The sequence below is a fragment of the Aedes aegypti genome, chromosome 1, assembly GCF_002204515.2.
Source record: "Aedes aegypti strain LVP_AGWG chromosome 1, AaegL5.0 Primary Assembly, whole genome shotgun sequence".
Classification (NCBI taxonomy): Eukaryota; Metazoa; Arthropoda; class Insecta; order Diptera; family Culicidae; genus Aedes; species Aedes aegypti.
In genome coordinates, this window is record NC_035107.1 from 153,703,877 (window position 1) to 153,724,034 (window position 20,158).

At 38.0% G+C, this 20,158-nt stretch overlaps 1 protein-coding gene across 7 annotated transcripts in view; it reads left to right on the plus strand.

Moving 5' to 3' along the window:
• Window positions 1-20,158, plus strand: part of LOC5575427 (syntaxin-16) — a 137,362-nt gene that overhangs the window by 21,628 nt on the left and 95,576 nt on the right. For all 7 annotated transcript variants that reach the window (XM_021851303.1, XM_021851310.1, XM_021851322.1 and 4 more), the window contains exon 3: window positions 10,218-10,305. In XM_021851303.1, coding sequence (XP_021706995.1) covers window positions 10,218-10,305 — 88 coding nt within the window. The remainder of the gene's footprint in view (window positions 1-10,217; window positions 10,306-20,158) is intronic.

A 20,158-nucleotide genomic window follows, 5' to 3' on the forward strand; every position in this document is an offset into this window, starting at 1 on the left:
CGTTCAGATCTACTCAAAAGTGAGTACGAGTACACTCAGAAACACGAGTAGTCACAGAATTACTAAATTTTAGTAAATAATGACTATAGGCCTTTTCATGTGACAGGTCCGTCTATGCATTTGTTTACTTCGGTGGAGGACCGGTGCATATACTAGGCTGTCATTTTCATAGATGAACTGTCAAAGAGCTTTCCGATCAGCTGTTTTGGAACGTCATGTGAATAGGCCTATTTTCTATCTGCATCAGAGGACTGACACGGCTGTAATAGGGTAAGTGTACCAGTTTTGGCCACCCTAAGGAAAAATATTGTTTATTTATAAATCAAAAGACCTTTGGTTACTGTCTGGACATTAAACGAAAGCTTTCAATCCATGCTCAGCAGGGAAAATATAAAAACTAATCAGAAATTTTGTTTTTGTATTAAAAATGGTGGTGGCGAATCCTGGACCACTTGCACCAGTATTCGCCACGATTTTGATTTCGATTCCTGAATTCGCCACTTACGTTGATTTCTTATGGAGGGTGGCGAATTCAGGAACAGGTGGCGAAAAATAGGTGCAAAGGAGCAAAAAGTTTAAGGAAAATGATTTTTTTCTATTATTTTCTGAGAAAATTTTGCGGTTTCCAAGAATGTTTCCGTATCATCTCAAAGCAATTTAGCAAACACTAAACAATTGGCAACCATATATGAAGTAAAACGGTATAAAATCTGGGGTGGCGAATAACTGGTACATGGCGAATACCGGTACACCTTCCCTACTGCATACATTTCGGCTCTTCCTCACATCGTTTTTGGTACTTCGCGTTTTGGCACCCACTTTCTGGTCGGTTTGCCTTAACCTGCTCCTGATTTTCGAGTATACGGCTCATGTGCTGCTAGTGCTAGTTTCTGGCAATAGACCATTTCCGTGAAAAAAAATTATTGGCTTATATGCTTTCTGTCAATTTACTGAACAAACTTTCCTAAGGAACCGATATGTTTTGGAGCCTTTAACTGTAAGAAAACAATGAAAAACTTGCGGCACGTTAGTGCACCCCTCGGTCCCCTACAATTTGTTTCACCTCGAAAAAATGCAGACCCCTTTTTCCCCTATGGTTTTGCCACCACGCTGTGGTGAATTTACGATCAGCTGGCATGACCAGATGATTTTTGTTTATGTTTTCATTCATCATAATGGGCTCCGTTGCGGTTTCGCTCCCTCCTTCCTTCACGGCTCCTGAAGTCTCCGTAATCACCGCGGAAACCACCTTCGCCGCTTCGGCCGGTTATGACCGCACCCGGCGAACACTACACGGTTCTGTAACGCAAGGATTGTAGTCGACAGATGCCTGGTCTCTCTGCTTTGTGCCGACGAGGATTGAAGGGATTGAATAAGCCGGAAGATTCCCGCCTAGAGACAGCAACAGCCGCTCAAAAATTCCTTGCGCGGCTGTTGCTGCCTCAAGGCGGAAATCTTCCGGATCAACAGCCAACAGATAGATTAAGGTATTTGCCGGCATGAATAGTAAAAAATAGCCTCTAATAGAACTAACGGTACCGTAATTGCTGGGTGGATGAGAGATTTATTGTTAGAAGGTGGTTTTGAATTTTGAATCTGTGGAGGAAAATATGTTTTCCTAAAGGAAGACTTGAATCGGATTGGAGTTGGAAGTGTGATTCAAAACCGGTTTGCGCCAGTTCTAACCTGGTTGTAACGTTTGTATGCGTAGTTTTTGTGGCGCTCCTGTTTGGGGCGCCCTGACCTGGATCACGGTCAGTTTGAGCGCGCACCTGATTTGACGTTTGCAAATGTAAACAAGCATCCCAATGCAGGGGTGGAATCGAAAAAATGTTGCAAAATCACCACGCTGATACCCATAGGGTTGAACAAACTGTGCCGCATCTCGAATTATTTTTCGAAATGTGGTGAGTATCCATGTTTTCAAAAATTTGTAAGAAAATCGGGAGTGCATATAAACAAAATCTGAAAGCGTTAATATTCATTAAAAATGATTGTCTTTCGAAGAAAAATACAAAAACTGGGGGTTAGATCTGACGGAAATGGTCTATTAGATATATTGCGTTGAATCATCGTATTTGATTACGCTTTTCCTCTTTTCAACATTTTGTTGAATGTTTTACGCATCAGTGAGGTATCATTGATGTCTTCTATCCAAAAAAACATAGGTTTTGCCAGTCCCAAAAGAATCAAAACAAAGACACTGGACACCATGTTGAATCAATGTTGGGTAGCTAAATATTGGCTCATTTCACCCCCCTGAGAGTAACACTGTCAAATGTAAAAATTAAAGTAACACTTACTCACTTCACATACAAAGGTATCGACCGTGATAATTTTATTTTGAATTTGTTTATCGGCATATCGGTCTATTTTGCTCGAAGTAAGAGGGAGCATGGAGAAGAAAGCAATGAATACTAGATGGATAGGTACCGTAAGGGAACGGCGAGAGAAATTGGATTAGATGTTGAAGAGGGCATACCATATGAAACAGTATTACTTGAAACGTCACTTCCTTGTGGCTAACGTCCCCTATGGGAACGGCTTGGGTGTGTTTTGAGAATGACACTGGCTGTCTTGCCGATAAACAAATTCAAAATAAACTTACTCACTTCGTTAAATCTGAAATTTGCAGGGGCCATCAAAAGACGATTTCCCCGTAGCTCACAACAAAAACACGTTGGAGATAGTTTCCCCTTTTATTTAGTGGCTTACACAATTGTTTACTCATTTACTTGCGCATTTCTAGAAATCGTGTAATGTTTTAGCAATAGCACACTAAAATCAATTCCGTCATTATGCGCCTTACCTAAGGGGCCCAGATAGCCGTAGCGGTAAACGCGCAGCTATTCAGCAAGACTAAGCTGAGGGTCGTGGGTTCGAATCCCACCGGTCGAGGATCTTTTCGGGTTGGAAATTTTCTCGACTTCCCAGGGCATAGAGTATAATCGTACCTGCCACACGATATACGCATGCAAAAATGGTCATTGGCATAGTAAGCTCTCAGTTAATAACTGTGGAAGTGCTCATAAGAACACTATGCTGAGAAGCAGGCTCTGTCCCAGTGGGGACGTAGCGCCAGAAAAGAAGAAGAAGAAGCGCCTTACCCAACTTAAACCCACGTTAATGAGTAGTTATTAGTTAACGTGAACAACCCTAAACTGTCAGATTTCCCAAAAGTGTCAGATAGGCCTTTTCAAGTGACAGATCCGTCTATGCATTTGTTTACATCGGTGGAGGACCGGTGCTAACACGGGCCTGTCATTTTCATACAAGAACTGTCAAAGTGCTTCCCGATCAGCTGATTTGAGACGTCATGTGAATAGGCCTATTCCCAAAAGTGGAGGGTCCGTGGAAATTTGCGAAAGTGAGTAGATGTCACTTACTTCAGAAATAATATATATTATGGAAAATAAATTTATTATTTTTATTTATAAATAGAATCAGAAAAAATATTCGAAAGGCATAACATTAATTTTATTATCTCACACATAAATATTTAAATGAATAGTAAATGAAATTATAAGTAATATAAATGGGATGTTTGATTCCAAATGTTTTCGCTTCTCTGAAAAGGAGGATATAAATCTCTGGGGGATCAATAGGGTTTTAAAGCCTAGTACCAATTTTGATGCCAAACGCTTAAGTTCATGCCAAAAACACATGTTTACTCAATTTTTAAATGTTTTTCGTTTGTTTAAGTTTAAGTTTTTTTTTAATATTTTGTCACATCCCGTGGCAGAGTTTATGAATGGAGAGTTCCGCAAAGAGAACTGGCAACAAGTTCCCCAATCACAAATCATTTAATTATTCTGGCCACCTATTTTACTGTGTGCGCTTTCCAGTGACTTCACTCAAATGCACTCTCAATTCGAAAGTTTTTTTTTACTAAGTCGCGAAGAACGAAATTGAAATTGATCTCTGGTTTTGTAATTATAAAGTAATAACAATGAAATGTTTAATAGAGAATTTCAACAACACATACGACACACAGAATGAACTCAACATTTTGATCGTTTTCGGTTTCCGCGCGACGAGCAACTGAATAAACAATGAATTTCTCTCAGCCGTTGGAATTGACCGAAAACAGTCGGATCTGTAGCGTAAATCTGGGTTGAATAACTAATATATAGTTTTCAAACTATCCAATTTTGTATAGTTTATTAAATTTCAGTTGCATTTCAACTATGAAACGGAGTTATATATTTCCACTGATGGAGGGAGATTACTTACATTACCGTTACATTACATGTAACAAGAAGGTGGTTCATTCACAAATTAAAGGCCCTAAAAAGCAATTATTTTGTTACATCATCGTATTACACCGTAACTTAAACCGTAGCAATATTTTTTTTTATTTCGTCACGATAACAATACTTCTCTCGCCCATCAACGTGTTTGTTTATTTTGCTCGATAGGTTGACGATTTGACGGTTCAATAGGTAGACTTGGTTTCAGTCTTCGCGCAACTCTCCATTCATCGACTCTGATCCCGTGGCTTAAACTCAAATTTTGGGTATATTTTGTTTTCCGTGTGTAAGCACATTGTGAATTCACGTTACCTTCATGACCGAAACTTTAATGAGACAACAATGTTTTACGCTCTTCTTGCGATTGCTTTCGTCTCCTCTCCAAAGAGAGATTTCTGAAAAGCTCGCGCGTGAACTAATTCAGTGAGTTCCATGCCGATCTCATTACGGTTGCGGGTGGTTGCTGTATTTTATAAAAGATGGGCAAAACAAGAGTCAAAATACGCTAGTACAAAATTTCTCGCATGAATTTTAGACAGCCCCAATACGGTATTTGAAGAACAAAGGGAGTGCAAATTATTAAACCTCCAAGGCCATAGGCTTTGTTTGAGTTGCAGAATAGCTAGCGTGGGTTTTTGATTTATTTAAGTGAAGACCATCATCTCAACAAGTTCGATAGTGTTCGGTGTGAGCCAAGTCAATAGTCACTTTTAAATTATTTAAACTTGTGCTCTTCGCAAACCACAGTTAAATTTTATGAAGGCTAAAATCGCTGCGAAAACCTAAATTGTAATCGAAGGTAACAATATCTGAAACGATGTAAATTGTGAATACTAAATTATTCAATTATAGTTAGGGCCAAACGTACTTCGGTAAAAAGCGATTCAAGACTGTGTGATTTGAGACAAATAAGTTGGGTAAGGTGCATCAAGTTAAACGTCTGGCGAAAATAATACAACTTTTGTCCGTTGAACAGATTTCACCCACTGTTCAGCGTGGGTGTAAGTGCTGGGCTGGCCAATCTACGAAATCGTGAATCAGCGTTCAATCTCCGCGCAGTTAATCCGGCCCTGGGAAGCACGTAGGGGATTTTCTCACTGAACGACATCTGCTCACGCCGCCCCGCCGAGAAGCGACCGATTCACCTTCGCCCACCTCGACTCTCCACACTGCCGCTCGAGCCTACAACTTACACCGTGAAAGCTCGTGTATGAGTCTATGCTCAACTGTTCTAAGCCCCTGGATGTCGGCTACCAGCGACTCGAGGTAACGCCGGCGCTGTTCGTGAGTATAGCGTGATAACGTCGTAGCATGCCGATTGGTCGTTTGGTTGGAGCTCCGGCTGATAACACAAACGGATGGTGAGCAGTGGTTGACAACCGCTGATAGACGTGCCACAGTGAGGTGAATCTGTCGAAGAATGCGAGCTGAGATTTGATTCGGAATTATCAAGGATCGGTCATCGTTGGAGCAAAGGCGTGGCATCTTAACGCCGTAGGGTGGCCCACCCCACCGAAGCAGGTCAGAATTTTCCGTTTTTCTTTTATGAGCTCGAAGAATGAAAATGTACATAGTGTGACGTCACCTTAGTTTTAAGCTAAAATTGAATTCGAATATACGCGTATAACAGAGTAGTTAAGCTTTAAAATAAGATAGTCGTTCATTATTGGATTTTTAGAGTTGATGCCTTCATTTAGGGTGATAGGGGTAAATTGATCTTGCATTTGTTTAATAATTTATTTCCCTTTTGGCTTTAGAATCGCGTTTGATTTAATGAATTTGTAAAGGTACAGCTGACCCTTCGTAATCGCTATTTGAGATCGTCGTGTTTGAGCATTTTTGACCCGCCCTGAAGAGAGCCTTAAGCCGGGCCTCTAAATCAGCATCAGCAGCCTCTTGAAAAAGAGTGGCGCTTAAGCTGTTGCATGCTAAGAGCATAAAACATACGTTACACGTGTCCCTTCCGAAATGTCAGATAGGAACAACCCCAGTGTTAAAACTTAAATCCTAGTGATCCTTTATATAGAGCTTAGTGACATTTGAACACACGTAGACTAGCATACGCTCGTCATACACAGTTTGTTTTTGTTTTCCTCAAAGAAATTTGCACACGCTTTTCAGACTCATCAAAATGCATATGGAAATATTACCCAATTTGAAAAATTTACACCCGTTATCTGGGTGTTTTTCGAGACTGAGTGCATATTGTTTTCCTCTAAGGTTCACAACTACATCTACACTAGGGCACCCATACTATTGGGCGTGATAACCGGAAGCGGAAGTAAAATGGAATGATTTGGCAACATACCAACAGTGCTGAGTTGGCTCAGCGTCGAGAACAATATTGTAACACTGACATGACTTCCTCATTGCTAAAGAGTGTATTTTGTTTCGTTATAGATCTTTGAGCTACATTACCAAACAAATAAACAGCAGAAAAAAACAACAGCAATAAATCGCATTGACAAAAATTCAAAAGAGCAAAATAATCCATTATTGTTGCTCTATGCAAAACAACTTTCACTGAAATAATTTCAAGCGGATTACATTACACCTCAAGAAAAGTTCAAAACAAACATAACGCATGTTCGTTTGGCTCACGCTTTGACAGTTCTCGCTGCTCGATTGGCTCACACTTTGACAGAAATGTCAGCTTCCGCGAATCTCTCTTATAAAGGATCACTATTAAATCCCTGTTGTGTTTTGTCGTCTAAGCGAACGTCAAACATGATCAAAAATATCAAGGTTCATTTATGGACCTAATTTTTAAATTTAAGTTTTTGATATAATAGGGTCAGTGTTCCCTTAGTGGACAGTCCCCTATAGTCGCACTAGTGGCTTTTTATGGCCATTTGGCTATAAATCTTTTCAATATATTTTCTGACATGAAGATCAGCTATTTATCTAAGTACCACTGAGACACAGCTTGATTTTGTTCAAAAAATGATCGAAATAATTAGTTTTGCTTAAAATTTGAGCTCCCTTGCGCCTATAGTAAACCCACAGACAAACAGACGTAACACTTAGAACAAATCTCAATCAAAATCATAGTCACGAGGACATGTACGCCAAATGCTAAAATATGTGTATTTGGCCGACGGGCCAACAGATGGCGGTAGTGTATAAACGTCAAACACGAACAAAAACGATGTGAGCGCTGCGGGTGGCAGATTGGCCACTTACCATATTTTTGAATCGACCGTTAAAAAGGTGGTCGATGGACAATGATGAGAGTGTGACGTCTGGTTGTCTGTGGTAAACCTATTGTTCCTATAGTAGCACTACTGAGAGAAACTATTTTTTATTAGGGCTTAGAGCCAGGGTCCAATTCTGACGTCTTATTTTCAAAATTTTTGTTTCTTAATTTTGCAAAACGTTTCTTGATTTCTTTCTGCAAATCCTGCCATATAATTTTCAAAGCAGGATCGCGTGTGCGTTGAAATTGCCTTCTCCTCACGTTTTTAAGGCGGATCAAGAGTTAAGGATCATCGTTTATAATCGTATGGTTGCCTATAGGCAAATATAATGCGCCACCATCATAGAGGTCGCTGGGGAAGAATGAAAGAAATGTCACTGAAAATGTTTCTTTACGTCCAAAATTCAATTTTTCAACCCAAAAATTGGGTAATAATCAATCGATTGTTGAACTATTTTCCATTGGCATAATCATTTAGAACCATTATTCTTGCGATACGCGTGATTTCACAACAAATTTAACCACTAACAAAGAATCCGGAAGTTTATAACCTATGTTGCCAAACACCAATTTTCCAATTTTATCCCACTAATCGTACATGAGCACTGACCGGATCTGTACATTTTCGTTGGAAAACAAGTTTATTATGTTTTTCAATGCTCTCTGATCGTCTACAAAATAACTATTCCGAGAAAAAGTTTAAATTGTGTGCTCCTTTCTATGCTGCACACGGTGCGTTCTCAACCCAACCTCTGTTTTGAAGGTTCTTCTATTAGCCGCCAGATGTCGGAGTGATCGTTTAGCTTTGAAAATATTTGCCTATTGTAATTTTCACGAATGATTAGACTTTCATGACGAAATTGAGAAGCTGCCAATCAATAGAAGTAATAAACCATAGAAGAAGAATGTCGCTGGCGTCGCAGCAGGAACATCTTTTGCTGGCGGAGATAGGCGGGGCTATAAATGTCAACGCGAAAATGTATGCAGTTTGACACTTATGTACCCGACATGTTTCTGAGCGAGAACAAAGGGAACATCAGCGACATTATTCTTCTATGGATTATTATTTCTATTTGCCAATCAATGAGAATATATACCGAGGTGGGGAAATGACATTTAGTGTGCGTGACATCCGTGTACGGTGCAAAATGTTTCACCAATACAAGCGAGCGAGCTCCCATAAGAAGACATGTAAATTAGTGACGTAGTTATTTTTGTTTACGTTTTTTTCTCTTTACTAATACACAGCCATTGCTTCTTCTTCCATACCTTAGTATATATTCTCATTGGCTGCCAATAATGTACTGATGGTACATTTTCAAACACCATTTACCTTTCATCCTTGATTTTTGACACTACCAGCTGGTTTCGACACACCAGCTGGAGGTTAGAACAATGACGATGACTGTAAACATCGGAAGACCAGCTGGTTTTGTTATGTAAATCAGACCAGCTGGTGAGTCGAGAACAAAGAGAAAATGGTAAACACCAATGAGAATATATACTAAGGTGTGGAAGAAGAAGCAATGGCTGTGTATTAGTAAAGAGAAAAAACGTAAACAAAAATAACTACGTCACTAATTTACATGTCTTCTTATAGGAGCTCGCTCGCTTGTATTGGTGAAACATTTTGCACCGTACACGGATGTCACGCACACTAAATGTCATTTCCCCACCTCGGTATATATTCTCATTGGGTAAACACTGAGCCGGCCGGAGTGAACTGTCATGAACATCAGGATAATTGCATGGGCGGCGGTGATCGAAAAGGGGCAGCGAAATCGAAGGCGAAATCTGAGAAAGACGAAATTCAGATCATCAAAGTCTAAGTGGTAAAAAAAATCGCAATACATGTTCGAAAAGTTTTTTATTCGTACCAAAAGTGTAGTAAACTTTGTGGATTTTGTTTTTGAGTAGATGCTACATGTAGTAAAGTTCAACGTTTTTTATTCATATCACCCAATATTTCGATGGTTTTGGAAGGAGAGCAAACATTTAAAGGCATCCTGCAAGGATCCAATCAAGCAATCAGTTATTTTATTGCGACGCTTGTGAGATTAATAAGCGGTTTCTTCACCACCGCTTAGGCATTAAACCTAGTTTGACCATATGGGTAAACGTGGTTTACGGCTTAAGCGAAGGTGAAGAAATTGGCCCTAAGGATCATAAACATCAAACAAAACTTCGCACTATGATTGCACTCTCGATTCAATTTACCCGAAAATGGGTAAACACATCGAGATGTTGACTACGCTAGAAGTCGTCCCTTGCCATGGGGCTGGTCCATATGCAGTTATGCAGTGGTCCATATGGGCAGTTAAGCGGGCACACAGGGAATAAAAATATATTGCGCACTTCACCCCAAATTGGAATACCACACAAGTCGTAGTGCGCAGAAAAAGTGCAAGTTTGCATCGGATCGTCTTGACGTATTTGATGCACTTATTCCTTGCACTTTAGCACCGAAAACACCTTCAGGATTCGACGTAACCCTAAGCTGCTATCACACCTTGTGCTCACTCCACACTTTTGTGACGCACCGATTTGGGGTGAAACCATTCCCAAGTAGCACACATGTTATAATTGATGCATAATAACTATTATATGACCAAATGTGGTCATATATCAGTTGATATGCCTTAATTATAACATGTGTGTTACTAGGGTTAAATATCCGGAGTCTAATTCCGGATTACCCAGATATTCTTCTCTTCTACGATTTGATCTACAACAATTTGTCGATGTAATATAATTTTCTTTTATCGTTTCAGAACTCAAACCAAAATTGACGATTTGGTTCATATTCAAGATGCTCCTGCTCGTTTGGTACTCAATGAAAACGGTGGTGACGAATTAAAGGTATGTATTTATAAAAATTCACGGTTTACTATATTAAGAAGGTTATATATTCCGCAAACTGACAGCTACTTGACGACGTCATTCCTAACCACCTCGAACAAATTTGCGAAAAAAAATGATCTAGTGGTCCGGAAGGTATATGGTATGATAGGAGTGACGTCACATGTTTACAAGCAAACTTGACTGTTTACATCAGTAAAGAGCCTGCCTTGTTAATTTGTATGCCGTGATAAAAACTCAGACGGTTCAACGTTGTTAGAAGAAAAGTCTAACGTAATAAGCTGCTAATAAGAGTAATAAAATCGCTTTTTAATGCGTCTTATTTTAAAGTATTAAGCTAGGTATTGACTTCGCAGCACCAATCTGGAGTTCGCCGGTTGGACTTCCGAAGCGAAGTTTTGAACGAACTAACGGTCATTGCTTTGCCGGCTCGGCTTTTATCTCGACTGTTTTCGAAAAAAGTCCGACATAACGTTGACGGAAGAAGTTTCACCACAACAGAGGATTTGTCAGTTCGAGCGCGCCAAAATCCTTCCGATTGAAAATTTGTTGGCGGTGCTTAAGGTGCAACCAGTGCCGTAGCGTGCTATTGGCCAGGTTGGCACTCGCTAAGGCCGCCAGGCTATAGGGGGCGCCAAAATGGGAAATTTTTGGAGATACACATTTCGTGACCGGATTTTTAGGAGATAGGGTGCAGAACCACTTGGGCACTTCCATGATTCACTTTCAGGGGGGTGGCATGAGCTAATATTTACCAACTCAACATCAATTCAATATGGCGTCCAGTGTTCTTGTTTTGATTATTTTGGGAGGGATAAAACATATGTTTTTATGGGTAGGATGATGCTGTAAAACATTAAACAAAATGGTGAACTAATAAAAAGCGTCGTCAAATACGACGATTCAATGCGATATGTTTAATTGCCAGAATCTAGCACTAGCAGCGTATGAGCCGTATGCTCGAAAATCAGGAGCAAAGTTAGGGCAAACCGACCAGAAAGTAGGTACCAAAACGCGAAGTACCAAAACGATGTGAGGAAGAGCCGAAATGTATGCAGGATGACAGCCGTGTCGGTCCCCTGTTCACTTTGGCATGGGGGGTTTTTCTTAACCAAATTGTCTGCAACTTTGCAATAAGAAGCACATCAGTACGACGCATGTTGTGGCCAAATATGAGCTCTGTAGCTTTCAAAAAACCCCACTGCCGAAGTGAATCAAAAGTGCCAAGAATAGGATCCGGCTCCCTATCTATAAAAATCACTAAATAATATATTTTGATTATAGTTCTCCATAGCAATTGTAAATCAGCTTATACACGGTGCCTATGTTAAAACATCCATAAATTTAGAGTCTATTAACTGATACCTAATTAAAATAGTAGAATTTCACAGAATTGTTGGAAAGGTTCTCAACCAACTTGTTGCAGGTTTGTAACGCGGACACGTTTGGAGAAGGACTTTTCTTTTAGTTCAGTATCCCTACTATGGTGAGCTACGAAAGTAGTCACCAGTAGAGACTGATCTTACACAGTTGATTGCTAGTCAAACATTGATTTGTATTTCGATTATTTGAGTTTATATAGGTCTGACAATATTTGGGTTATACTATATTGCATATGAGTTAGAATGAGACAACTGGATTGCAAAACGAACAATTTGTGCATCTTCGCAAGGTCGGCAATTTGGGTGCCTTGGTGGTCCAACCCGATATGCGCAATGTAAAGTCATTTGCATATGGGTGGAAAAAGGAATAGGGGAAGACTCGAGTGCAGTAGCCTCGATGCGTATAGCTTATGGTGCATATGGTTGCTATTCTGTTTTGTGTAACTTGATCTACAACGTTTCTTGTTTGGAGCTAATGACTTACTTTGATTTGTTTATGACTTGAATTGTTGGGTGATAGGTATTCACGTAACACCTTCCCTTTTTTGGAAAAAATTAGCGTAATGAATTGAATTGGAATGTAGCTAATTTTGTATAATATTTCGTACATCCAATTGTCTCTTTTCTTTTAAATTCAAGTTAATCAATTCATAATATTACTAATAATAATGTATTACTAATTAATAGCTAATGCTGAATTTCTCACGTCTAACCTAAAGGTTAGACTTTTGACCTATCTCTTTTTTCACTTATTTTTTCTTGTTCATTATTTTTTTTAGAGATTAGGCTCGGATTTATTATCTAGGTTTACAGTTACATTGTTCATCACTAATATGTGTGCAAGTTTTGAAAAACATTTATTTTTTGATTTTATGCATAGAGTACGTTTTACATTATTTTTTTTATACTTTTATTAGTCTATTTTTATGTACTATTTGGGTTTCTTCATTAGTAAAATTTTTGATTCTGACATTTGGATGATCTTCGGGACCCTAACGAAAGGCGGAAACACGAAAGGCGGAATCACAAAAGGCGGAAACTCAAAAGGCAGACTAACTTAGACGTGTAACAATAGGCGGAAAATAACATAAGGCATAATCTAAAAAGGCGGAATTGTTCAAAAACGATTTTAAAATGCTTACTTAAGCTTCCAAACGATAATTAGATTGAGCTGTTTAGGTTCCTATTCATATCGACGTTTTCAAAATCTCTAAGCGGACTTAGAATTACTTTTGAAAAAAGGTGTTTTTTTGTTTTTCAATTTATATGTAGGTATTAGCCACTATAACCAAGAAATATCTTCCCACACCAGGTTGATGTTAGGTGAAATATCCGGCGCCTGTTTCTGTTTCTTTTATTTATTGTCGACTGTTTCAGCCTTAGGTTTGCGCTAAATTCTCGAGAAATCTAGCCAATTTTATTGCTTTTTCTTCTTGGCACTACGCCCCCACTGAGACACAGTCTGCTTCTCAGCTTGAGTTAAATGAGCACTTCCACCGTTATTACCTCAGAGCTTTCTTTGTCAAAGTTGTCATTTTCGCATTCTTATATCGTGTAATTCTACGTCACTAGCCCGAAAGACACTTGCTCGAAAATAACATTTGCCCGAATGATGGGCATAGTCTATTCTTTGGAAAGAAATATCTAATACATTATCAGGGATTTTTCCTTCTTTTAATCATCGGCTATTCTTTCTGAACTTCTGAACTTCTGAACTGAACTTTTACCTTGAATATGTTTGGCGCCACGAGCAACTAAAGAGCCAGTTGAAATTGATTCTTGTTTGAAACATATACTGTTTTTTCACCTAATATTGCTGCTAGTGGTATTCAAGCTGCTCATATTCGCGTTAAGGTGAAGATGAATCGAAGCCAAACCTCGAATTTTCAGGAGCACAAATCTGAAAAACCAAACATCCGTTTGAGCTGAAAACATAATCGATTGGTCACTAGCTGAGTTTTTCAGCTGCTCTTGAAAATTTGAGGCTTTGCTTCGATTCATCTTCACCTTAATGTTATGGCACAGAAAAACAGACGTAACAGCTAGAACAATTACTCATTTGAAACTTTGTCTCGCAAATGTTCGCATTGGCTCATGGAAACATCGAGTCATGGAACAGAAATGCTTTGGAGAGCTGCACAGAATACAAAACTATTAAATCATACTCTTTACTCTACTTTACTTGTGAAACTCAAATTTGATTTGTGAACATGTGACATCATTCCTATCATAGCATTACCATCCGGACAACTAGATCATTTTTTTTACAAATTTGTTCGAGGTGGATAGGAATGACCGGGGGGGAGGGGGGGCAGATAGCCGTAGCGGTAAACGCGCAGCTATTCAAGATGACCATGCTGAGGGTCGTGGGTTCGAATCCCGCTGGTCGAGGATCTTTTCGCAAATGAAATTTTCTCGATTTCCAGGGCATAGAGTATCTTCGTACCTGCCACACGATATACACATGCAAAAATGGTCAATCGGCAAAGAAAGCTCTCAGTTAATAACTGTGGAAGTGCTCATAAGAACACTAATCTGAGAAGCAGGCTTTGTCCCAGTAGGGACATAACACCAGAAGGAAGAAGAAGGAATGACCTAGGAAAAGTGTAACAGTTATGGTGGTTATACTGCCGTGAATCGCAAGTCAGTCCCATCTGCATTTTCGTCAAAATTGAGTTGAGTTCAGTTTTCAACATCTCTTCCAATGCTCTTTCAGCTGCGCTAATAAAATAATATGATTTGTTCGGAAAAAATAGGAAAAAACAGCAAGTCAAATTGTCCCATAATGAAAAGTAATCACATGTCAGTCCCACTACAGACTTTCACACCGTGGAATACAAAAATGTAACTTGTCATCATTATATTTTTCTCGGAAAGATTTCGTAGTGAAAAGCAAGTTGTGAAAGTTTCATTAAGATTGGAAAATGTTCCTAACCTGGAATTTTTTGAATATCCGTATGGAAAACGAGTTTGAAAACTTCACAGCCCATTTTCTCAGTGCTTACTTTTTACAGATGGGACTGACTTAGGCGGACTTTTTGAACCAGCAGAGCAAACGGCCGGCCGTTTGCTCTGCTGGTTCAAAAAGTCCGCCTAATTTAAATTAGCCTTATGTGATTCCGCCTTTCGAGATTCCGCCTTTCGTGTTTCTGCCTTTCGTGATTCCGCCTTTTGTGTGTAGTCGCCTTTTGTTAATTCTGCCTTTTGAAATTCCGCCTTATGTGTTTCCGCCTTTCGTGTTTCTGCCTAACGTAGGACACCCTTTTTTTATACTTTTATTAGTCTATTTTTATGTACTATTTGGGTTTCTTCATTAGTAAAATTTTTGATTCTGACATTTGGATGATCTTCACTGATAATTTCAAACGGACCTGACTAAACTTTGTCTAATTTTCTTCTATTTTCATTTCTTAACCAAACTTTATCTCCTATTGTAATTTGTATTGGTTTCGATTGTTTTGACTGTACAAGAGATCTATTTTGTTTGGCTTTTTCAGACATTAATCTCGCCTTGTTGTTAATCAATTGCAATTTGTATTTTAATTCCGTTACATATGATTCATGATTGTAAATTGGGTCTACGATAACTGTTTCTGAAAAGTGTGTTGGTAATCTGGCTTGTTTCCCAAAAATTAGTTCGAAAGGTGTGAACAGATGTTCCGAATGAGGTGTGTTATTATAAGTAAAGGTATAGTAGATCAACCAATTGTCCCAATCATCTTGCTGATCATTAATAAAATGCCTTAGATATTCATTAAGACAGCGGTGATTTCTTTCCAGACTGCCTATAGTGATTATCACGCCCAATGGTATGGGTGCCCTTGTGTAGATGTAGTTGTGAACCTTAGAGGAAAACAATATGCACTCAGTCTCGAAAAACACCCAGAAACCGGGTATAAATTTTTCAAATTGGGTAATATTTCCATATGAATTTTGATGAGTCTGGAAAGCGTGTGCAAGTTTCTTTGAGGAAAACAAAAACAAACTGTGTATAACGAGCGTATGCTAGTCTACGTGTGTTCAAATGTCACTAAGCTCTATGGTTTGAGGATGATAGGCTGTCGAGAATTTATGTTCTATGTTTAGTAATTTACACATAGTTCTGAATATTTCATTCTTATATTCGGTGCCTAAATCAGATTTGATTTGTATTGGGCATCCGTATATAAGAATACAATGTTCCATTAAAGCTTTTGCCAATGTCGCTGCTTGTTTGTCTGGTATTGGTACGGCAATAATATATTTTGACAGATCGCATTGAATGGTCAAGGCGTATCTGTTTCCTAAGTTTGATTTTGTTATAGGTCCGATAGTGTCTATAGCAATTATGTCAAAACACTTACTCGGGGTTGTTGTTTCGATGAATATTTCATTGGTTTTAGGTCGATGTTTATTTTGAATACATTTGTTGCACTGTTTTACGTATTCTGTAATAGTCCTTTTCATATTATTCCAGTAGTATTTGGATCTAAGTTTATTAAGTAATCTGCATATACCAATATGACCACCCGTAGGCGTATTATGGTTTTCAGAGATTATTCGTTGAATTGTTTCATCGTCCGTAATAATTTTAGTCGGCTCATATATTATAATTGTGACGTCACTCAATATTCTGTTGCATGCTTGTTTAAATACCTCTTGTGGTATAAAACTGAATAATTTGTCATTGTTTTTTTATTGCTAGCGTTTTGATATTTGACTTTAGAGCCATTTCATTTATTATCTGCAGATAATATGTTAAATCAGTTCCACCATTTTGACAAGCTAAATTCACTTGTGAAATAAGCATTTTCAGGTTTTTAGATAAAATTCGTATGATTGTATATTGGTTTATCAATTCAAATGTTATCTTAGGTACTTTAAATGCATCTAAGGTATTTACTGAATCATAAGCTCTGAGGTGATCAATCTCAGTTGCTGATGAATCAATATTCGTTTTATTCTTTTGTATTTTCGTCATAGATCTTGTTTGAATTGGGAGGCATGGTATTGTTTTGAGTTCATCTGAATCAATAGTAATACGCGATAGAGCGTCAGCGCTGACATTTTCTTTGCCTTTCACGTATTCTATATTGAATGTATACTCTTCTAGTTCTAGTCTCATTTGTGCTAATCTCGAAGATGGATTTTTCATCGAGAACAAATATACAAGTGGACGATGATCAGTTTTCACGATAAATCGTCTACCGCATAAATATGGTCTATAATGGGTAATCGCCCAATGAATGGCTGTTAATTCCTGTTCAATGGTCGATTTATTTTTTTCACCTTTAGTAAAGGTTTTACTCGCATAGGCTATTGGCATTTCAATATCACCGTGCTTTTGTGTAAGGACAGCGCCACATGCAATTTTTGATGCGTCCGTGTAAAGAATAAATTGTTTTGTGAAATCTGGGAATTTGAGTATGACAGGTGATAAAAGTTTTTGTTTTAATTGTTTGAATGATTTTTTGCATTCTGGACTCCATTCTAATTTTGAATTTTTCTTTAGCAATGCATTTAATGGTGCTGCAATATCTGAAAAATAGGGTATAAATCGTCGGTAGTAATTTGCGAACGCAACGAATCTTCTAACGTCGTCTGCGTTTTTCGGTTCTGGATAGTTTAAAATAGTGGAATATTTTGATTTGTCTGGCTGGATTCCTTGATCTGAGATATGGTGTCCGAGATATGTGACATCAGGACAGAAAAAATGACATTTATTAGGGTTAAGTTTCAAATTATATTTTCGTAATGCTTTAAAAACTGTTTCCAAATTTGATAAGTGATGATTTATCGAACATCCAATAACGATAATATCATCGATGTAAAGGAAAGCGCATTCCGGCGGAAGACCACTCAAAGCTATAGTCATCATCCTTTGGAAGCTGTTAGGAGAAATGTTTAGACCAAATGGTAACCTACAAAATTCAAAATGACCAGACGTTGTCGAAAATGCTGTATATTTTTTTGATATTTTTTCCAGTTCAATTTGATGAAATCCCGATGCTAAGTCGAGTGTGGTAAAATACTTAGCTCTTCCCAGCTGATCAAGAATTTCGTCTATCCTTGGAAGAGGAAATTTATCGGCAATAATTTTCTTGTTCAGTTGTCTAAAATCGACAACTAAACGCCATTTTTTATCAGAATTTGTTGACTTCTTCGGCACTAGAAGGAGTGGAGAATTATAAGGTGAAATGGAGTGCTGAATAATACCGTCATTCAATAGTTTTTTAACTTGATTGTCTATTTCCTGTTTGTGTACTTCTGGACTTCTGTAGTTTTTTAATATAAACAGGACTTTTGTCGTTTAGATTTATTTTCTGTTTAGAAAAGTTGTTGTGTGTCAAAGTATCGGTTTGTAATGCAAAAATATCGTTGTATTTTGCACATAGTGTAGCTAATTTATCTCTGACTTGAGTATCGGTAATCGTTTTGTTTAAATTCAATTCCTCAAAGGGTATATTAATTCTTTCATTTTTTTGTGTCCACATTCTGATTAAATGTGAAAATATCTTAATCCTTTAATGGTTTCAGACCATTTGGGATAGTATTTTGAATTGCAATCGGTTTATTTGTTGTATTTATAAATTTGATTATCGGATTTTCTGTATTTATAATCGCATTAGCGCAGAAAACTCCTGGCTTGATTTCTTGGGATGTAACTAAAGATTCACCGTTGATGTTTTGTGTGTTGATTTGTCGATAAACTTCACAACGTGGAGGTAAAACAAGGTCACCTCTCAAATTATCCTCAATAATTAATTCGAATGGTTCTGAGTCATTAGTTCCGGTTAAAATCCATGTGTTATAATCAATAATACATTTGAATTTGACCAGAAAATCACGACCCAAAATTCCATCTGTTGGTATAGGTATGTCTTCTGGTAGTACTTGAAAGTTTTGTGGTAATTTAGTTCCAATAGGCAATTGTATAAAAATAGATATGGTGCCTAGAGTTCCGATAGTATGCGAATCAATTCCTGCTATACTACATTTGTTATTTTGGTTTCGTTAGAGTTAATGTTTATATGTTTGATTTCGTTAGAGTTAATGTTTATATGTTTGATCAAAGATATTTCTGCGCCAGAGTCAATTAAAAATGTACTGTGTGTTTTTGATGCGGCTAGTTTTAGCGTTACGAAATTACTGTACGATGCATGTACTGCAAATATTTTGTTTACCTTCGAGATACTAGTTGTGAAATTGGAATTTGATTGGTTGATTGTTGCTGTTGTTGTTGGAATTGGGTGGGTTGATGAAACCCCAACTCACTTTGTTAGGGTTACCATCCGTCCTGATTTAGCAGGACATGTCCTGATTTTGAGCTTCTTTTGAGGCGTCCTGATTTATTTTTCATATTTTAAGATTTTTCCTGCTTTTTCAACACAGATAGTAGCAACAACGGAATTTCCTACCTTCGTTTCAATATTTTGATGCATCACAAAGAGGGATTTCCTCCATCTAACATCACGTGCCACATACCACGTCTAATCAAAGTTTCTGAAGAGATCCTTCACGAATGTTTCGGAGAATCGTGTAGAAAAAACTGTCGGTTTCCAAAGAAAATCTTTGACGGATTTCTCCCAAAAACTTTGAGTGATATTTTGTAGAACTCTTCATGAATTCCTGGCGAGATCTTAAGCGATCTCTTACAAGATCTCTATGGAAACTTAACGGAAGATTTTTTTTATGAAATTCGTAAAAAGATTTTTAGCATTCTTGGCATTATTTTGTCTTATAATCTCCTAAAAGATTCTAGGTGGATTTCATTTAAGTTTTTATTAGACTCTATGAAATATACTTGGCTGTTTTTGACATTCTTAGTTATTTCCTAGCGAAATCATGATCAGACAATTAACCTTTTTTTAAATCATCGGTAAATTGCTGCAATAATCTGCAGGATTTCGTGGGATATCTAAATTTGTACGTATACTCATACCTGTTAAACAGAAGCGTCTCGTGATTTTACATTACCTGTCCCCGACATTAAAAATTGCTAAAAAATCTTTGAAAATGCTATTAGGAATTTGAAATATGAGTCATATTTGGTATTTGAGCTTAACCAGAACTTGCACAGGTAGGGTCGGATCCTATTCTTGGCACTTTTGATTCACTTTGGCAGTGGGGTTTTTGAAAGCTCCACCTCATATTTGGCCACAACATGCTCCTATTGAAATGCTTTTTTTTACAAAGTTTCCGGTTGTGAAAATTTTTAAATGTCCTGATTTTGAGTTTTCAGGAGATGGCCACCCTACACTTTGTTGATTCGTAAATGGTACTTGTCCAGCTTGCGCTGCTTGTGGATTCACTGAGTTGTAGTAAAATCTTGGAAAGTTATTGTAATAACTTCTGTTATTGCCTCTGGATTGATTGTGGTAAAAGCCTCGTTGGAATCTGTTTTGCCCTCTGAAGTTTCCTCGACCTGTGAAATGTCTGTGGCCCCTGTAATTTGTATGGCCATTGAAGTTGCCACGTCCATTTCCTCTGGA